The sequence below is a fragment of the Pleuronectes platessa genome, chromosome 4 (assembly GCF_947347685.1).
Source record: "Pleuronectes platessa chromosome 4, fPlePla1.1, whole genome shotgun sequence".
In the NCBI taxonomy this organism is placed as follows: domain Eukaryota; kingdom Metazoa; phylum Chordata; class Actinopteri; order Pleuronectiformes; family Pleuronectidae; genus Pleuronectes; species Pleuronectes platessa.
Window position 1 is genome coordinate 17145540 of NC_070629.1, and position 19052 is coordinate 17164591.

At 43.9% G+C, this 19052-nt stretch overlaps 1 protein-coding gene across 1 annotated transcript; it reads left to right on the forward strand.

Annotated features, from left to right (window-relative positions):
* The first annotated feature begins 2519 nt into the window (after positions 1-2519).
* On the forward strand, positions 2520-15053 carry plekha2 (pleckstrin homology domain containing A2). Its single transcript, XM_053420918.1, has 12 exons — positions 2520-2840; positions 5841-6028; positions 6174-6230; positions 6738-6786; positions 6893-6990; positions 9099-9230; positions 9489-9578; positions 9692-9760; positions 9869-9939; positions 12322-12385; positions 13230-13307; positions 13420-15053. The coding sequence occupies exons 2-12, from the start codon at positions 5888-5890 to the stop codon at positions 13861-13863; spliced, it is 1293 nt and encodes a 430-aa protein (XP_053276893.1). The 5' UTR covers positions 2520-2840; positions 5841-5887; the 3' UTR covers positions 13864-15053.
* Positions 15054-19052: the final 3999 nt, after the last annotated feature.

Consider the following 19052-nt stretch of genomic DNA (forward strand, 5'->3'; position numbering starts at 1 on the left):
CGACTGCAACGGGCCCCACAGGAGCCACAGCCACGGGGCCCACAGCGGGGCAGGGGCTCTGGCCTCCGGGCCCGTGCTGCTGATCACAGGCTTATTGCTGCATGTGGCACTGAGTCAGTTCTGAACAACCCCCCCCCCCCCCCCTTTCTTCTTTTATTTTCCTTATCTGTGGTGTTTTCATTTCACCCGTCCATCCTCCCTTTTTAATCCGAGCTAAAAAAGAAAGAAAGGATTCCAGCTGCAGAGAGTTTCATGCATTTTGAGATGTGTTTTATATCGAGTGTTTCTGACGGTTGTGTTGTGTGTCCTGTAAATACGAGCTGCACGTTCAGCTGCCTCATTTTATTTCTTAGATTATCATCCAAAACTTGAATAGTGTATCTTAATTATCTCGTCTGGTATTTTACCTCTCACGCAGTGTAGCCTGAGAGTGTTTGTGGTGAATGTCTTCTCTGCAGCTCCGGCCCCACTGGTGATGTCTTAGTTGTGGTCTTGGTATAGGTGCACAGCTCGCTTGACACATGACCACATGATTCACTTATGTCGTTGCCGTAGTAACCCATAAGGTAGCAAGAGAATTTAATCACCACAGATCTTAGTGAAATGTCCATGTTCGTGCGTGCAAGCTTGTCTGAATAAAGATACAATCACACCTTTACTGTGTGCGTGTGTACAGTGCGTGACTGTGCATGGGTAAGTATCGTACATTTGATAACCTACACTTGACCTTTAAATGCCAGAGAGAAAAAAACGTGTTGCTTACGTTAATGTCCCCGATGTGAAAGCATTAATCTGCAGATGCACCCGAACTGTAGAGCAGAGCCATCTGATGGTTCTCAGCAGAGGCTGTGGAAACTCTGCGACTTCCTTCTGTGACTGATGTGTAACTTGAATCCTGTGCAGTCGCCACAGGATATGAAATCAGTGAGGTAGGTCTCCGTCCTCAGGCAGGTCATATGACGTGCAACCACTTCCTCTCGACAGGAGGACACAGAAAAAACGGACGAATCAATGCTGATATTTCTTGTTTCAACACCGACTATGATAATTCACAACGCAGACTCTTGAGTAAATATAATAAAGTGTTTGAGAAGAAGGAGGTCAGGCAGTGGGGGAGGATGCACTCAAACACAGAATACAAATACATTGACAAAAATTATTTTCCACTTGAGTAAAAGCAGCTACTCACTTTTAAACTTTTAAAGTATTAAAAGTAAAAGTGCCAACATCATTAGAACTGAGTCTCTGAGTCCCTGACAACCCTGTGACCTGCAGCTGTAAGGCACTGCTCAGAGTCAGACTTCTCAATCTTGGAATCAGACATGTAATAAACAGCCTGATGTGATGATTTCAAACCAGCGCTGAGCCAAATTACTGTTGTTACAGTCGTTAGTAACAATGCAAATACGACAATGTGTAGCTGATTTGAGAACTATTGTTTTGCATATTTACATAAAGCAAATCTCATTTGCACAAAGAGAAGATGTGTAACTGTATTTCCTGGGCTGTTGGACTTTTATTCAGAGCTGTAGCTACAAGGACACCGAGGTCCAATATTCTGAGAATTTCTGGGTTTCTGATAACAGAGAAATCAAACACAAAATCAAATCAAAGGGGTTTAGTTTATAAACACCCAACAATGAAAAGATTGCTAAAATAGCCTATTATTGAACGCTTGAATGAGATGGATGGATGGATAGATTTTTGATAGTGAGTTGTGATTGGTTTCTTTTTGGCTCAGAAACTGCAGCTCCACTCTCCTACACTTCAGCACAGGACTATGAAGTGTACAGGAAGTGCATTTTTTCCCACCCATAGCTTTTGCTACATGATCTCATACCTGTCACACGCACTCACCTCCTGTGACAGGTGGATGAATGACACTATTCTTCACTGTGTTCCTGTTTATCCAGGTTCGCTCTCTGTGTGTGAACCAGCTGTGTGTGTGTCTGTGTGCATGGTACAGGTATTACTCATGTTGTGGGGCCATGTTTCCACAGTCACATTATGGGAACTCGTATTCATTAGGAGGGGAAAAAAGCAAGTTACCATAAGAAATGTTATTAGGTTAGGTGTGTGCACTGGTATATCTTTTGTGAGGACCTTGTTGGGAAAGTGAGCACAGGGCTGTTTAACTGGTCAAGACTTTGGGTTTAGGGTTAGCCAGCATCAGCTTTAGATAAAGGTTGGGGATGAGTATTTACTTTACTCGGTTTGCGAGTGTCCTCCTTGAGATAGAAGTACAAGATGGATCACAAAATGCAATATAACATATATCATGCAGTTGCAGGAGGAAAAGATGGTGCACACTTTGAATCTGTTATCTAAAAAAGTGTCAGTAAAAAAAAAGAAGAAAAGAAACAATGCTCTCAGAACAAAACTGCTCATCTGGAGCGACTGAAATTACAACACTGGTTGTTTTTTTTCTCTCGTTAAAATGACAGTTAAGTTCAGTTAAGTTCCTCAAATGAGGCAGCGGCATCAGGAGGAGGAGGAGGAGGAAGAGGAGGAGGACCCGGCGGCCGGAGCTGCTGAGAGGACGCATAGCTCACATCCGGGGCTGCTCTATTCTGACAACGAAACGTCCTACCCGGAAAAAAAAAAAAGACGAGCCCTGTGTAATCCGACCACACAAACAAAACAGGCGAGGCTGTGACAGTGCCACACGAGCCGGCTTTGTTTTTGAATTTCCGCTGTGCGTGGAGGTCGTGAAGGAAACAACTCGAGTGGACCATGCGCGTGTTCAGCAAACTCCTGCCCAGCGAACAAGTCTCCTCTCTGCGCGTCGGAGCCGTGCGGGGCGCTGGCTGTGGCGCACACTGACTCCTGCAGCTCCGCGGGTAAGAAGCACACAGTCGACCCTCTGTGACTCTGTGTGTGTGCGTGTGTGTGTACGTGTGCGTGCGTGTCCGTCTGTGGTGAGTCAGTGCAGCTCACCCGGACATGTGTGATGTCTGTCAGGTGTCACTGACTAAACTCCTGTCTGATGAGCACACTTCAACTTTTTCCTCGCGTGCTCGCCATCACGTTGGGTACGCGCGCACGACAGTGACCGTCACATGTGTCGTTCAGGGGCTTGAGGCTCGTGCCCGCCGCTGCTGTCATGAGAATTGAGGGGATCGACCCAGAGCTGCGGCGGTTACATGATTCTGTGGGATAATCGATTAATCGTTTGGTGCACGCACTGTCGGTGGGTTTTTGGAAAGTGTCACAACTTCGCAGAGCTCAAGTAAAGTCCTCGTGTTGTAAGATTTGTGCAAAACCAAAATATTGTCATAGTCTTGAGGTGTTTCATTTGAGTAAATAAATAAATAAATCACAGTTCTCAGATCAGAATCTTACAATAAAAACACTCAATGAGTTTAGGATGTATCAGAATTATCAGGCTGAACCATTTCAAACTAGAAGGACACAGAATAAACCTCGGCCACTTTATCAGCCTGACCTTTATCGACCTCATCCTCCCTGAACCATACCACATCCTTCCACATTTCACAATCTGAAAGTTTATCAAAACATAGAAGGCAGCCATGAACCAAGAGCCACCAATTGCTATTACCTCTGTCGGTGACGAGTGGCAAAGGGTGAAATAGAAATATTAGGACCGACCCAAATACCTTGAAACGTGGACTGTTGCTATGGTAATTCACATCCACGTCAGTATTCAAACACTAAGTGGTTTATTTGATCAAATATGCTTTTCCACAAAAGGGTAATCCTTGTTATTCAAATTGTTGCAGATTACTTTTCCTGTCAAATCGCCAAATCTTTTAAACTCTTAAGTTAAAGGCCCAACTCCACTGACTTCACACGTCAAAGTCAGTAACGTTGTCCCAGGGAGTCAAACCAGCGTGGTCACAGCAGATGTATAAAGTCTTCATCAGCTCTGAGGGGAAATAGAATCAGGTGAAGTGAGGTCGAAGCACTTTGGGTCCATGGTGTGGTCTTAGAAGCATCCCCCAGGTCAGTACTGAGCAGCATCTGTGGAAGTGTGGGGTTGAAAGTGTTCAGGGTTCAAGTCCTACCAGGGATTCACAGTGTGGACATCAGTCTTTTGTCACTGTGTCATTCTGTCTGGACATTACTATACCTCTGATATCACATCTGTATTATAACTGGTGTGTGTCACCTTGTTAGGTTTCACAGCCCGAGGATTTCACATCTCACACATATCTGATAATCTGATGTCTGAATTGTATTTACTGTCGAACTTTTGCCTGAGGTGCCACAGGCGGTGATGCCCCGTGATGGTTGATGGTTAAGCCAGATGTGCCAGTGCCACACACTAAATGGTGTGTGTGTGTGTCTGTGTCTGTGTGTCTGTGTGTCTGTGTGTGTGTGTCTGACCTCTGCGGCATCAATTCCACTTTTCCATTACAGACTCTGGAGTTTCTGCAGGAGGCTTGTGGTTTTCATTTCTCACCTATTACAATGGGCTGCAGAAAATATGTTAGATGGCTGACGCATCAGCAGCTCGGCCCACAAGCAGTTTCAGAATGAAGCATTTTCCAAACCAGCGACTTAAAAATAGTCTCACAGGACATCCGGGGAAGACGCGACCTGTTTGTTTCTCTTGTCTGTGTTTTCTCGGGTGATGTATGTGAGCATTTTATTCAAAATAGTTTCCCACTCATCCATTCTTTATCTATACTACTTATTCGTTGAGGGGGGAGCTGCAGCCAATCCCAGCTGATACTGGGTGAGAAGTGGGTACAGCCTGGACAGGTCGCCTCATCATCCGGAGACAAACCACTCTCATCACCCTCTCATTCACACCCATGGTCAACGTACAGTCTCCATTTGACTTCAATCTGTGTATTTTTGGACTGTGGGAGGAAGCTGGATAAATAATTTCCCTCTTCTTTACATGTCTTTAAATAGTACCGTGATATTTTTACATGACTGTCCAGTGCATTGTAAAAATCTGTCACAGATGTGGCCTGGTTGCAGTAAGTTGACCTCTGGGACCGCGTTATGTTTGAGTCACTTTCCATGCATTAAAATATTAAAGTCCTGAAGTGAAATGGAAAAAAAGAAAACTGCAGAAAAACCTGTTTTTTTTATTCAGAGCATCTGACCGAGCACTCACTGTGATAACTTCACTGGGTTCAGTCTGCAGAGTTGCACTAAAAGTTCCCCCCCGGAAACTTAAGGAGAACAATATTTTGAAATTGAGGTCTCACCACGTCACAAGCCAGAAATCTCAAAACTCAGCCAAAGAATAGAAAGAAAAAAAACCATGTTAAACTCTACTGTCAGAAGTCTGAAGGATGAAACTCTCTGATTGAGATACCATCAAGGTGTCTCGGCTGAATGAGAGTCGTTGTTTTGTTATTTTGCCGGCAGTCGGCAGCCCCAGTGATACACATGCGTGCCATCATCTTAATGAACATATCCACCCACCCTCCCTCAGCCCCGTCACTCCTCCTCCTCTCCTCTTTTTCCTTCTCCTCTTTTCCCCTCTCCTCCCGCTCCCCTTTCTTCTCTGGCCAGTGGAAATGTGCGTGTGTGCAGATCTCGAGTGCAGCCTGTAATTTCTGGCTGTGGTGGAGGGCCTCAGCTCAGCCTCGGGCTCCGGGGTTTGCTGCTCAGCCTCAATCACGTCACGTGAAAAACTGCTGAGTGTGAGTGCGGGTCTCTGTCTTTGTGTGTGCGTGTGTGCGTGTGTGTGTGTGTGTGTGTGTGTGTGAGGCTGCGAGCATTTATTAGAAAACTAAACGAAAGATGCTTTATCCTCCACGTCTCCCCGTCTCTGTCTCTCTGTCTGTCTCACTCAGCTGCTCCATTTACATTTTCATCTCACTCGAGTCTCTGTCTCTCTGTCTGTCCGTCTGTCCCAGTGATATGTGATAGCAGCAGCAACAGCAGCAGCAGCAGCAGCAGCATCATGCCGTACGTGGACCGGCTGAACCGTGTGTGTGGTTTCCTGGACATCGAGGAGAAGGAGAACAGCTGCCGCTTCCAGAGACGATACTTCATCCTCGACACGCAGGGAAATGCTCTGCTGTGGTATATGGACAATCCTCAGGTGCTCCACACACACACACACACACACACACACACACACACACTTGTACAAACAGCAAGAGGAAGTGAAAATTGACCAATGCATGCCGGGTAACCTTGGACCCTGAGCCAATGACGAGTGTGTGTGTGTTTGTGTTTGCATGCAGAACCTGCCGAGCGGAGCCAGCTTTGTCGGCAGCCTGAAGCTAACCTACATCTCTAAGGTAAACCGCTCTCTCTCTCTCTCTCCCTCTCCCTCCGTCGACTCGCCCTCACGTCTACAGGCGAGACGTTTGTGTGGCGTGGACGCATAATTCCCAGAGTGCACACAAATAGCAAAACATGCATATGGGCTTCACAGACACACAAGATCTGTGTGTTATCTGGAGGTAAAGTTAACGGTCACATGCAGCGCAGAGCTGAAGCCGAGTCTGTGAAGTTTTCCAGATGTCACAGCGCTCGCTGAACTAACCGGAGATAATGACATCTGGCTTCACTGCACCCCCGCGCTGACAGCTCCTCCGTGGACACTCTGAGTCAAACACACGTCAAAGTTATAAAATGTTCCTCTTCTCTTCTCTCCCTCTCTCCTCTCCTATTTTCCTCGTACCTCCTTTCCTGTCCTCTCCTCCACTTCTTTCCTCTTCCTTTGTCTTCTCTCCTCTCCTTTCCTCTCATGGCGTCTCCTCTCCTTGCCTCCTCTTTCCTCATCATCTTTTTCCTCTCCTCAGGTGAATGAAGCCACGGCGAAGCAAAAGCCCAAGACAGAGTTCTGCTTTGGTGAGTCAGTCTTATGCAGTAGCTCACAAGGGGCACACATGTGGTGAAATAATATAGTGCGTTTATAAATAGTGGATATTCATGAGCGTCTTGTCTTCCCCTGCAGTCATTAATGCAGTCTCGCGGCGTTACTTCCTCCAAGGAAACGATGTGACTGACATGAGGGACTGGGTGGCTGCTCTCAACAAGGCCAGCAAGATCACTGTGAGTGCAACCACTTGTGTACACTTGCTTTCCGACGTGCACTGAACTGCGCACATTTTCTTGATATTTTACGTAGTGAGAACACAAATGTTCGGGTCAGCTGCTCCGGATATTTTCCACAACTCTTCATGCCACCCCCCTAGTGAAATGTCTGAGTGAGCTCATGTGAGAAAACGTGATGCAAAACTCACAAAAAGAACACAAACATCTCAGGGTGAGAAAGAGGTTTTCATGCATGTGGAAGATGCTGATGAAGATGTCCACTTGGATAGCGAACAAGTTTGGAGAGCTATGGTACACCCAGGTGCCCCCCCCCCCCCCCCCCCCCCCTTCGCCTGAGTGTTCCGCACATTTTCCTGTTGTGTCCTGAATCTCCTCCTGCGTGCTCTGAAGTGGGGGGGCCCAAAGGTCTTAGATCACTTTGCCCTTTACCTGAGATCTGTTTATACTTTCCCCAAAAACTCATAACAAGGAGTCTTTGTCTAATGTGCAGTTAGATAAATAAGGGATTTGTTTCCACCTGAGTTTGCGGGGGTTCGGTTTGGGTGGGTGCAGATGTCAGCAGCTTAGCCACAGATACCTTCTCACACACTTATTAATGAATGAGGAAATTGTGAATGTACTGAATAACGAGTGATAACAGAATCGTGTCACTGTGGCCGAGGTGTCAGATCAGTATGTTTTTCGGCTGTGCCACATACATTTACATATTATTTGCGTCGGTCCAGTGACCTGAGTGCAGCCTCTATAATCGGCGATGAGCAGATGTCTCCTGATGACAGAGGAAAGTGTTTCTCTTTTTTTCTCTCACCTGCACACTGACACAGGAAGCAGCACCGCTCGCTGTCTCTTTCACTTCCCCTTCGATTCGGGGGGGCACTGTGCCGCCTTCTTCTGAGCCTCCTCCGCTCTCAGTGAGTCTGCGTGAAAACGCTCTCTGAACGCGCAATGGACATCATGTCGACGCAGGAATTAAAAGTAAAACTATGATCAACGAGTTTCACGCTTTTGATTTAGTATAGAGGAAGTGGATTTTTCCACTTCAGCCACATCAGAGGGGTTCATGTTTTTGTCTTATTCTTTCTGTGGGGACGTCAATATTTAATATGGGAGTATTTGGTCCTCCCTCAGATAAACTCAGTTTATTAGGTACACTAGCTAAAACAATACAAGTCCTGCAGTAAACCTAGAAATATCAGTTTGTATTTTTTGGTTTTGATTCAATTCAATGCTCATTTCAGAGGCAGCAGCTTGTGGTGCTGTTGGACTGTATAGTGTTAAATGACAGATGCTTGTTAACTCAGTGACAGTTAATCAATGAGGGCAACAGCTCTGAGTCGACAGCCACGGCTGGAGGGTTCATGTTTTCAGGTTGTCTGTCGGTTTGTCACACTCTTGTAAATGCAACATCTCAAACACGCTACATTAATTCAGAAGGGGAAACGGAGCCGGAACACATAAACGTTGATAAATACATGTAGTAGAAGGATAAAGCCTCTGGAACACCTTTCAAATAGCAGATGTAACAAACGGTAGTCTTGCAGTCGACCAGTCTAAACATTTCCACTGACCTAAAATAAGTAAAATTGTCTCTGTGGTTCTTTTGTTGAAATACACACAGCTTCCTGTGTATCTTGTCACTTATGATTATAATGTGCTGGTGAACCAAAAGATAAAAAACTTTTTTTGTGAGACCAACACTGAACTGTAACTTAACAAGATGCTTCACATTCCTCGTAGTTTTTCTAATCTTCAGATTTTTGGGATTGGATTAGATTTAGGTCAAAGGTCAATGTCTCTGATTTACAAAACACATTTTTTGACCCTAACCCCAAGAAGTCAAAAGCTTATTATGACAACATATTCTTAGTATCTTCTCTCAAAGTCTTGACTCAATATATTACATGAGTCTGGCATTCAACAACAAGGTGGTGATTCCAGTGAACTATGGTGAACAGCCACATCTTACAGTGAACCTTTCATTGCAGTTTGGAAATCGACTCCCAGGGGGAATTGAACCACTAACTCCCGGCCGTCAGGGCAAATGTTGCTGCATCAGTTTTGCTCGCTGATATCAGTGCACTTTATATTTTCCTACTTGTTCACAGGTTCCTAAATCTGGCCCTGCACCTCCGAGGTCCGATGTGACGACAGTGATCGGCGACACTCAGGGAGGGAAGAGGCAGCAGGCCTACAAGACTGAGATCATCGGGGGGGTGGTGGTGCACACTCCCATCCAGGTAAAGAAGAGGAAGATAAAACTCCCCTAAAAAGTCTGGTCACTATAATCACAATTTCAGTCGTGATACTGTTTACGCAACCAAACAAAAAGTGTATTTGTTGATGTCATGCGTTTGATCTGATTGTGGCCTCTGATGTCAGTCGAGCCTTTTGTCCGAAACCACTTCAAGTACGAGCTGAGATATTTGAAGATGTCGGTGCCGGTGAGTGTGATTGTGCTGAAGACGATGACGAGGGGTTTTGATGAAATGTTTCAGAATGAGAGTGAGGAGACGGAAGGCAGAGAGAGGAAGGGCAGCAGGCTGGGCGTGCTGAGATGTGGTTACTGTGTGAAACAGGGAAATGTGGTGAGTACCCAGCTACTCACGATGTAACTGATAAACTCTGTGTTTGTTGAAAAAGTCTGTGTGCAATCTGTGATGTGGTGTTTCTTTTTCTTTTTTCCTTTCTTTCTTTTCAGCGAAAGAGCTGGAAGAGGCGTTTTTTCACCCTGGATGACATCACAGTCAGTTACTTCAAGTCTGAAGTTGTGAGGAGACAGGATTAGTTTTATTGTTAATATCTTGTATTTCCTGTTTATTTGTGTGACTGGGCTCTTTGTCCACACACGTCTGAGCTGTGTTTATGTTCGCTGCAGGATAAGGAGCCTCTCCGGGCCATTCCACTCAGGGACATCCAGAGGGTCCACGAATGTCTCGTCAAGTCCGGGTGAGTCCAACGTGAATCACTGAGGCGACTGGTCCCAGCATTTTGCTTTCTGTCCCTCTGATACCGTCTATGAAACAGCATCTGAATCACTGCAGTCAGAGTTAATTGTAAAGTTCTTTTGTATCCACTCATTTCAGAATTCCCCGTCTGTCTGTCTGTGGCTCGCATATGTCGAGAACCGTTCATCTTATCACCTTCACTCTTGACATGTGTATAAGAAAGAACAGTGTTTGATTTGGTTTTACACAAAATACATTCAATATTACTAAACTGAATAAACAGGCGACCAGTGCTCATCAACGCAAATGACGTTTAAGGTCACAACGGCGGGCGCGATCCCCACAATGTCAACATCAGCTGATTCTCCAGTTCTGGGTCCTGCTACTGAGTCGAGCTTCACTGAACTTTGAATAAACAGGTGAAGAGCTCTGAGTGCAGCAGCTCAGCAGCTTCAGGGTTCAGTGGTTTGAGTTCTGCAGCTGGTCTCTTACAGTTTGAGAAAGAAATCTGCAACTAGCAACACCACAGGCCGAGAAAACAGCTAATTCCAAACAGGCAGGTTTAGAACAGGCAGGTTAAGAACAGGCGGTTAAGAACAGGCGGGTGTAGAACAGGCGGGTTTAGAACAGGCGGGTTAAGAACAGGCGGGTTAAGAACAGGCGGGTTTAGAACAGGCAGGTTAAGAACAGGCGGGTTAAGAACAGGCGGGTTTAGAACAGGCAGGTTTAGAACAGGCAGGTTAAAAACAGGCGGGTTAAGAACAGGCGGGTTAAGAACAGGCGGGTTTAGAACAGGCGGGTTAAGAACAGGCGGGTTAAGAACAGGCGGGTTTAGAACAGGCGGGTTTAGAACAGGCGGGTTTAGAACAGGCGGGTTAAGAACAGGCGGGTTAAGAACAGGCGGGTTTAGAACAGGCGGGTTTAGAACAGGCGGGTTTAGAACAGGCGGGTTTAGAACAGGCGGGTTGAGAACAGGCGGGTTGAGAACAGGCGGGTTGAGAACAGGCGGGTTGAGAACAGATATTTTTAACCCGTGATCCAACCACTTATTTGGTGGTAGAGAGAAACTGATGAACTGAAGTCTTACAAATCTGTGCAAAATGACAAACTCCATTGTTTAGTCACCACTACTTGTGTCATGTTCTGCAGTGACATGGATTTTGCAACACGATCATTACAGCGATTCTCACACACCCACACACACACACAGGAGATCCACTTCCTACAACACTTAATGAACCATATCACACCCACTGGTTACACACAGGTAACAAACAAACCTGCTGGTTAGTAACGGTCATCACAGTGTCACATGGCACTGAACGCTTGCAGCAGCATTTCATCCGCTCTGTTTCCAAAGAGGATGAAATGTATTTCATCTCCTCCTTCTGACAGCTTATTTTTTACAGGCACAATACTTTGAAAGATTTTTAAACTGTTTAGTCCTGGAGTTTATTATTAAAAAGTAAATCCCTTATACTTTATGTTATTTAAAAGTGAATTACTGATTAAGTTTGCAATGCATTTTTCTAGTTTGAAAATCGCTCTTGGCAGATTATGTGGGTTCATAGTTTAGAACAATCATAGTAATAGGTTTTGACAGTTATTAGTTTCCACAATGACATTAACTCATGGAACGTTATATTTGTGGTTCGTCAGATCACAAATGATTTGGCACCTTTTATTTCAGAGGCGGAAAAAATAGTAATGGGGTAAACAGCTTTCCCCCCCAAAAAAATATTTGTGTTACTCAGATCCAGGTTGTTGAGCAACACCGCTGATTCACAGCTCAAAACAATAACAGCAGCCAAGTCTGAGAACAAATCAAATAACATTTACTAATCAACCTCACCTCCTGTTTCCAAACAATTAGGACATTGTTCTCTGACTTTGCCAATAAGTAGAATAGAGGAGAGAGTATTTTGTAATGCCATGACACAAAACCGTTACTATAGAAAAATACTTTTAAACTTATATCATCTATCGCTAAATCCAACCAAATTTATTATTTTTCAAGGAAAGCTTTGCAATTTATGCCAGTACAGTTTATCAAGGTGCAATTTAAATACCTATCATTCTGTAAATTGTGTACATTCAACCATTTTCTGTACAGACAGAGATACAGATTAGAGTCAGGCTGCATATTTCTGTCACAATCATTCCGAGCCAGAGAGAAAACAGACATAACTAACCCACACACACACATGGTTCCTGCTGGTTTTCCCTGATTACCAAACCCCATCATCATCTCAATGTTTTTGTCCGAACCCGGCCCGGTGACCACACTCTCATTCAGATATTGATGTGAAATAAACAGACAATAGCTTTGCACATAACCCTCCTTGTAGCTACTGTGTTTCAACAGGATGCTTTTCACTTTCAGGGATCTCCTGCTGAGAGACAACCTGTTTGAAATCATCACCAGCACCAGAACCTTCTACATTCAGGTAAAAATCTCTTTCAACCGAAACAGCAGACTTTTGAAAACTCGAACTGATATAAAAACTGAATGAATGAACACAAAGTGAACACAGAGACGATCTGTAGTCGCAGGTGTCCTGATGTTTTTCAGTCTGTTTTATGCTCGGCTGCTGATGTGTGGCACCGGCTCTGTGTTAAGGAGCATGACAAGTTTGTTTTGGTGAGACGGGCACAGCCATCTGTTACCATGACAACAATAACATCCGGTTCAGCAGATCAGACGGGTAATGCAGAGACGGGGGGGGGGACTGTAAGTCTGAGCACTTATATTTTTGTCCGTGCATGAAAAAAGGGGAAGCATGACAAACCTCTCAACTGACAAACACAACACATAAACAGAAATAGATGAAACCGATTTGGATCACAGTGAGAATGGAAACACCACAATGACAAAGCATCTTAGATTAAACCGACATTTAGATTCGACTCTTTCTATCTGCTCACATGCGATATGCAATCGGGCTTCAACCCACTATCATTTTAATCTTTGATCTTTATCGGCAGTAATAAATACAGTAATACATGAGACAAACATGACATTAACTTTGATTTATAGAAACTGACACGGATATTTAGTTCCACTCGTTTTCAGAACAACACTTGAGGCAGTGACACAGAAGAATACGCCGCATTAGGGTCTGGCTACTCAGAAAAAAAGAGTTCCTCAAGATTTATCCCACAGAATAAGATTTGCAGCTTGTAGAAAATGTGACCCAACACAACAGGACAAACTGGTCCGGCAGCTGGTGTGAGAATGAGTGTAGAGGGACGAACTGCTCTGCTTCATCTTGTCGTGCCTGTTCCCTGCAGACAGACTCTCCAGATGAGATGCACAGTTGGATCAGGGACATCGAGTTGAAGATTCAGGAGTTCAGAGGTCCCCCGAAGGTAATTCAGTCGTGTCACCTCTTTCCTCTGGAGCAAAGAAAACACTGCTTGCTTCAGGAAGTGGAAGCTTGATTCTGATTCTTGAATATGGTGTTGTTGTCTGTTGTTTCAGGGTTTTTCATTCAAACGTGCCTCTTCTCTGTACCGGAGTCACAACTCCTCTGCGTCTCGTGGTCATCCGAGTGATTTGGTCAGACCCTCCCTGGTCAAGTCCTGCTCTGTGGCGCCGGGCTGGCAGCCTTGGACCCCTGTCCCGCCCTGTGAGCCCTCCATCATGGACGCAGAGGACGAGGACAGCCCTTTCATCTCCCTCCCAAACTTGCCCTCTCTCTCCTCCTCCTCCACCTCTTCTTCCACCTCCTCCTCCTCCAACTCCCTCTCTACCCCTTGCCCCAGCGCGAACCCCGGGCCTGCCGCCGGCGGACTGGGGATCCTCGCGGCGTCAGGAGACGCGGCGAGCGAGCGCCGGAGGCACCGCTCTCAGCCTCAGCCTCACACCGGCTGCAGCTTCCCCTTCAGCCTCGATGACGACGGCATCCGCACCACAGACGTCTAGTTCCCTGGGGTCTCATGTGTGGACCCGAGCGTTGGCACCTGTTTTGAAATGAATGTGACTGTTAATAATAGTATTCCCTGCTAATGAAGTGACACTGTGACTGAGATTGGGGGCCCCCTGCTGGTCTCGTAGGTGCTTTGCAGATGAAGGATCACCCAGCAGACCAGCGGCACAGTGTTGGTGGATCACAGGACTGTGAAAAGGTACGATGGAGTGGTTTTAGTGCAACGTCCTCTCAAAACTTGAATAGTCTTGTTAGTTGTTCTTACATACTTTAACATTTTGGCACATGCACAAAAGAAGGTACATTTTGTCACCCCCTCACTAGACGTATTCACATATAAGTGGATAAATATTAGTGTCCTCGTGTTTAATATTCATACTTAATTTCACAAAATACCCAAATTCATTTAGTTTTCCAGTTGGGCTGAGCAGTGCATCCCCTTGTTCCTCCAGACACAAAATGGGGTTAATAGACCTCACCTCAAACGTACTTCCATTAATGATTAACAAGCATTTATTAGTACAATCTAATCAGGTGTCTGGGGGAAAGTATCGTGTCTCATATAAAAAAAACGGTATGTGCACTCACATGCCAACTGACTCTAGTGCTTTCATCTGCACAGGCAGAGACGAAGGAGTCCGCAGCAGCTTTTATGTGTTTGCACTATGTTTTAGATAATCTTTTTAATAGGTGGCTTAAAGATCAACCGTCAGTAAACTGTGACTCGTCTCTTTGTGTTTAACGTGGTACCGTAACAACACAGCCGTGTGTCAGTGGTACTCGTCGTAGAATGTACTTCCACTATCAAAGTACAGCTGATCAGCTGGTTGTCAGCCTTGTAAATGTTCTTTTTTTTTTTTACTGCAGCATTACATGGGAAAATGTGCCACTACTTTTGGTAATTTAATTGATATTCCGCACTTTTCTTTTTCTCATTTTTACTTGTTTTTTTAATTCCTTTTTTGACACAGCTTTTCACAGCAGATTTATCAGCTTCCTCTGAGATGATGCCTCAGATGTTTTGTGTTGTTACATATTCAGCCTCAAACACTCACAGGTTCACCCCAAGACTTAATCCATGTGGTTCCATGTTCCACGCCTGTTTCTGTTTTCTGAAGCTGTGTGCACTTGTCTGCCTGCGTACATTGTTAATTCTCCAACATGTACATTAAATGATGCTTTTTAATTTGTCCTGTTTGGGTGTTTTTTTTTATCCAACTCTGAATTTTATGACCATCATTTAGAATTTCCACACTCTGCCATCTAAGTGGCCTGTGGCTTCATCCACATTTTACAGCAAAGACATCACAAACTTCGATTTTTCTTATCTTGTGATAAAAGTGTTGACTATGAAACTTTCAACTTTTATCTTTTGTTTTCTCTCTAAAATGTCCAACCTCCAGGCACGCAGAGGGTCAAGGCAAACGCAGTGACCCTTTAACACTGTCACCTTACAACACATGCACGCTATTGTAGATAAAACCTCAAGCGTGCACACACATGCCAATCTAGGGCCCGGAGGTTGTGTTAAGTGAAGTGTTTCACACGTCCAGAGCAAAGGTCCATTAGGTAAAACGCCTTAAACTCTGTCCTGACCTCCGTCCACTTCCCCTCTGTGCCGGCCGGTGCAGCTGTGAGGAAGACGTCTCCTCTGAACGCTTTCAATTGTGTCGTTAGGTACAAAAGGCCCCGAGTGCCTGGGAAATGTCAGCTGTGTTGAAATGAGTTTTCAGTCTGTTAAAGATGGAGCTTCCCTAAGGTACTGAGAGGACGCCCAGCAGAAACGTGTGAGGATGAAGACAGTGATGAAAGTTAGGGCGATTTCATTGAAAGAAAAACTATAACACAGTTGATGGAGGATAAACATGGTGGGGGGGAGGGGGGACAACATGTACAACATAATACAAAAGCAATCGTTGTGATGAATCTTTGTTTTTGCCATTTATAAAGTCAGTAAACTGAGTTTTTTGGCCACATTGACCAAAAATAATCTACTTCTCTATAATTCCGTGTCTCGGAAACAAAGACGTACATTTCTGTTCATGCGGCCATGGACCAGAAGCCCCTGGAGGTGGGACTTCTTGTCCAGAACGTAAAGGTCACGTCGCACTTCAGCCTGACGCCTGTGAGTGACAGCAGCTCCGAGGCCTCACAGACACACTGCTTCTCTAAATGTTAATGTTCCCACATGGACGACTCTGCGGCGGACTGCTCTGTCTCTCTTTCTGATGCCGTCACGCTCTCGTGATGTTAAATGTTACAGAATAATAGTCTCCCTGTACTTTTGGAGTTGTGTGTTTTATTGCTTGCAGACCAGTGTGAGGGACGTCTGTGTGGTGAAGGAGAAAAGTGTGTGTGTTTTGGACCATGCCTTATTTAATTGTGCCCCAACTGGTTTCCCTGCTTTCAGAGGACAACCACTAGAGGGAGCTGCAAGACACCACACTGAGTAGTGAGTGCAGACCATAAAAACGTGGTTAGATGGCGTTTGTAGAATAAAGTGCAATGAGCTCGAAAAGCAGCTTTTCTCCATCAACAGCTCACTTTAAAAGTCACTGAAACTTTACACAATGTCTCTAACTATCAATCCCAACATTTAAGTGTGGTTAAAATGAACAATTATGCCTGATGCTCAACAATAAAAGACAATGAATTATATACCGTAATGTGTCCTTCAAAATAAAAGCTTCACAGAAATAGAGGAGAAATTAGAGAATGATAAAACCTGTCAGTTGACAGGAAAAAGTTTTCATGAATGACATTTTTTCCCGGTTATATAATTTCTTCAGTTACCAATGCGTGTTAGTAATCTGATTCAGTTAAAGAACATAGGTCCATATCTGAGGAATTGTTGGCTGCACAAACTGATGCTAAACTGAGTTACAGACTTTATACAAAGAATCAGCAGAAGTGAGGGGCTCAGATATGTAATATATATATATATATAAGAATAAAAACTGTAGTCTAAGCACTGTATGGAGTCAGAGAAGGGTCAAACTATTTTTTTTTAGTTTGTGAAATGTAAGAAATGTTCAAAGCAGAATCAGCAGACTTCCTTTTCTCAAGATTAACTACAAATGCATCCTTATCCTTCTCCAAGATAAACTAAATCTGTCTACTTACATACGGGCTGTGTTGGAATTGTACATTTTGCTTAAGAACCTTCCTAACTGAGTGAAGTATTTCAGTGGCCGCCATAATAAGAGCTCATTGAATTGTGTAAAGGATAAGGAAAGGAGCTTCAATGATTCCTAACTTATCTCCTTCAGCATAGGAATCCATCCTTGATGAAAGCAAAGGAAAAAATACCACCCCACAATCTTTTGAGGCAGCAACATTTAAAGCTACACAACCTCATAGTTGCCCCTGGACACACCCAGGTAAATATAAAAAAGCTGGACGTGTCACACACGTCCAGTCAACAACAAACATATTGAACTAATTTGCTCAGCTCAAAACATCATCGTAAATAAACACAAATATAAAAGTCATTTTAATCGGCGGATTGTGGATTCCTATGTCCCTCATGTTATTAGTTTTTTTCAACATTGCATTACTGTTTGTATAATTTTCATTTAATTTATTATGTTATTATTTAAATTTGTATCATTTGAAAACATCTTTTCTCAGGACGAGTCATTCTATTTTGGACAGGACGTTTTTATTGTAACTTCCCCTGCACAGCCTACAGCAAAGAGCCCTTTATGTTATGTGCATTTCTTCTGTTATGAATTAAGTTGTTTATTAAAAAAACGCAGTGTGTACGTGGAGTCCGATTTTTTTTCTCTTGACCCCTTACTACATGGCTGAGAGAGCTCAATGCACTGCAAATTAAGAAAACACATGCAAATAGAAAAAACACACACACACGTTGTTGCAATAACGACAACGGAAATGTTTCCAGGGAAACAAGGGATGAACCTGGCAGTAGTTCCATGCAGCTCCATTACTACTGAGGAGTAGCAGACATGGATAACTTCACAAGCATAGAACTACAACTAGCATTGATGAAGGAGATTTCTGAGTTTGCTTCTGTTGACTTTTTGCCGTGCGTTGCAAGTTTTTTTCTTAATTTGCAGTGCGTTGAGCTCTCTGAGCCACCGTACCTTAGGGCTCATCCTTGACATCTTTCCTTCACCACCTTCCATCGGGGTCAAGGAATAGTGATTAGGAAAGGAGATGACGTTCCAAACGCACCAAGGGTGTTCACTTCACACCTGCCCTGCTCCAGCCTGAACATCTCTATAAAGAGTAAGTAATCCCAACAGATTAACACTGAATGCCTCAAATAAACAAAATCAACTGTCACTTGGTTTGAATTTACATCAGGCACACTTAATCATTTTATTAATTGTTATAAATTCAAATTGATTTGTGCTTTTGCCTATAGAGAACGTCTTCATTTCCTGCCTCGAAACTGAAATAGGTTGTAATTCACACTTCATTCACTCACTGACAGTCCTGAATAAATTGGAATGATTGGAGTTAAACAGCTTACATAAATATGTTCTTCTCTAGACAATTGTATTTTTTATAATCTCAGTTGTAGATATCAGAATTTAAATAAAATAGATACTAATGTCTTTGTCTTTTTTTTACAGGGGGGGCGGTTTTGTCCATAACTCTCATGCATTCTGCTGATACATGCCGATTGGTCCATTAAAGATTTCAATTTTAACTGTTGCTCAGTAACATTTTGAATATAAGGGCACTGAATGAAGTTGAACGACCCTTGAAGCATGACCAGGAGGATCTTGATGTTTGACAACCGACTGTAAATCTGACTAATGTTAGAAGTTGCTAACTAGTCATGATGGCATTAATAACTCTAATCCAGCTCAATACATAAACAGGCAGAATGATGAAGGCAGTAAAAGACCGACAGTGAGGTGTGCCACCAGGATTGAATTGGCAGAAATCTAATCTAAATGAACAATATCTTTTGTCTCTTATCCTTACATTGAAAAATGTAAGGAAATGGCCAGAAAAATAACTTCTACGATTGAATCCAAATCATGACTGCCCCCTTCCCAACCTGGGAGTTACAAGAGTGGAAGTTCTCCCAGTTTCAAAAATGTTCTGGTTTCTAGGAGTAGGTTATTATCTCCAGGAGGTTCTATTTTCCTGTCTGTCTGAAGGGAGGATTACTCAAAATACTAAACCTGTGTCCATGAAATTACGTGTA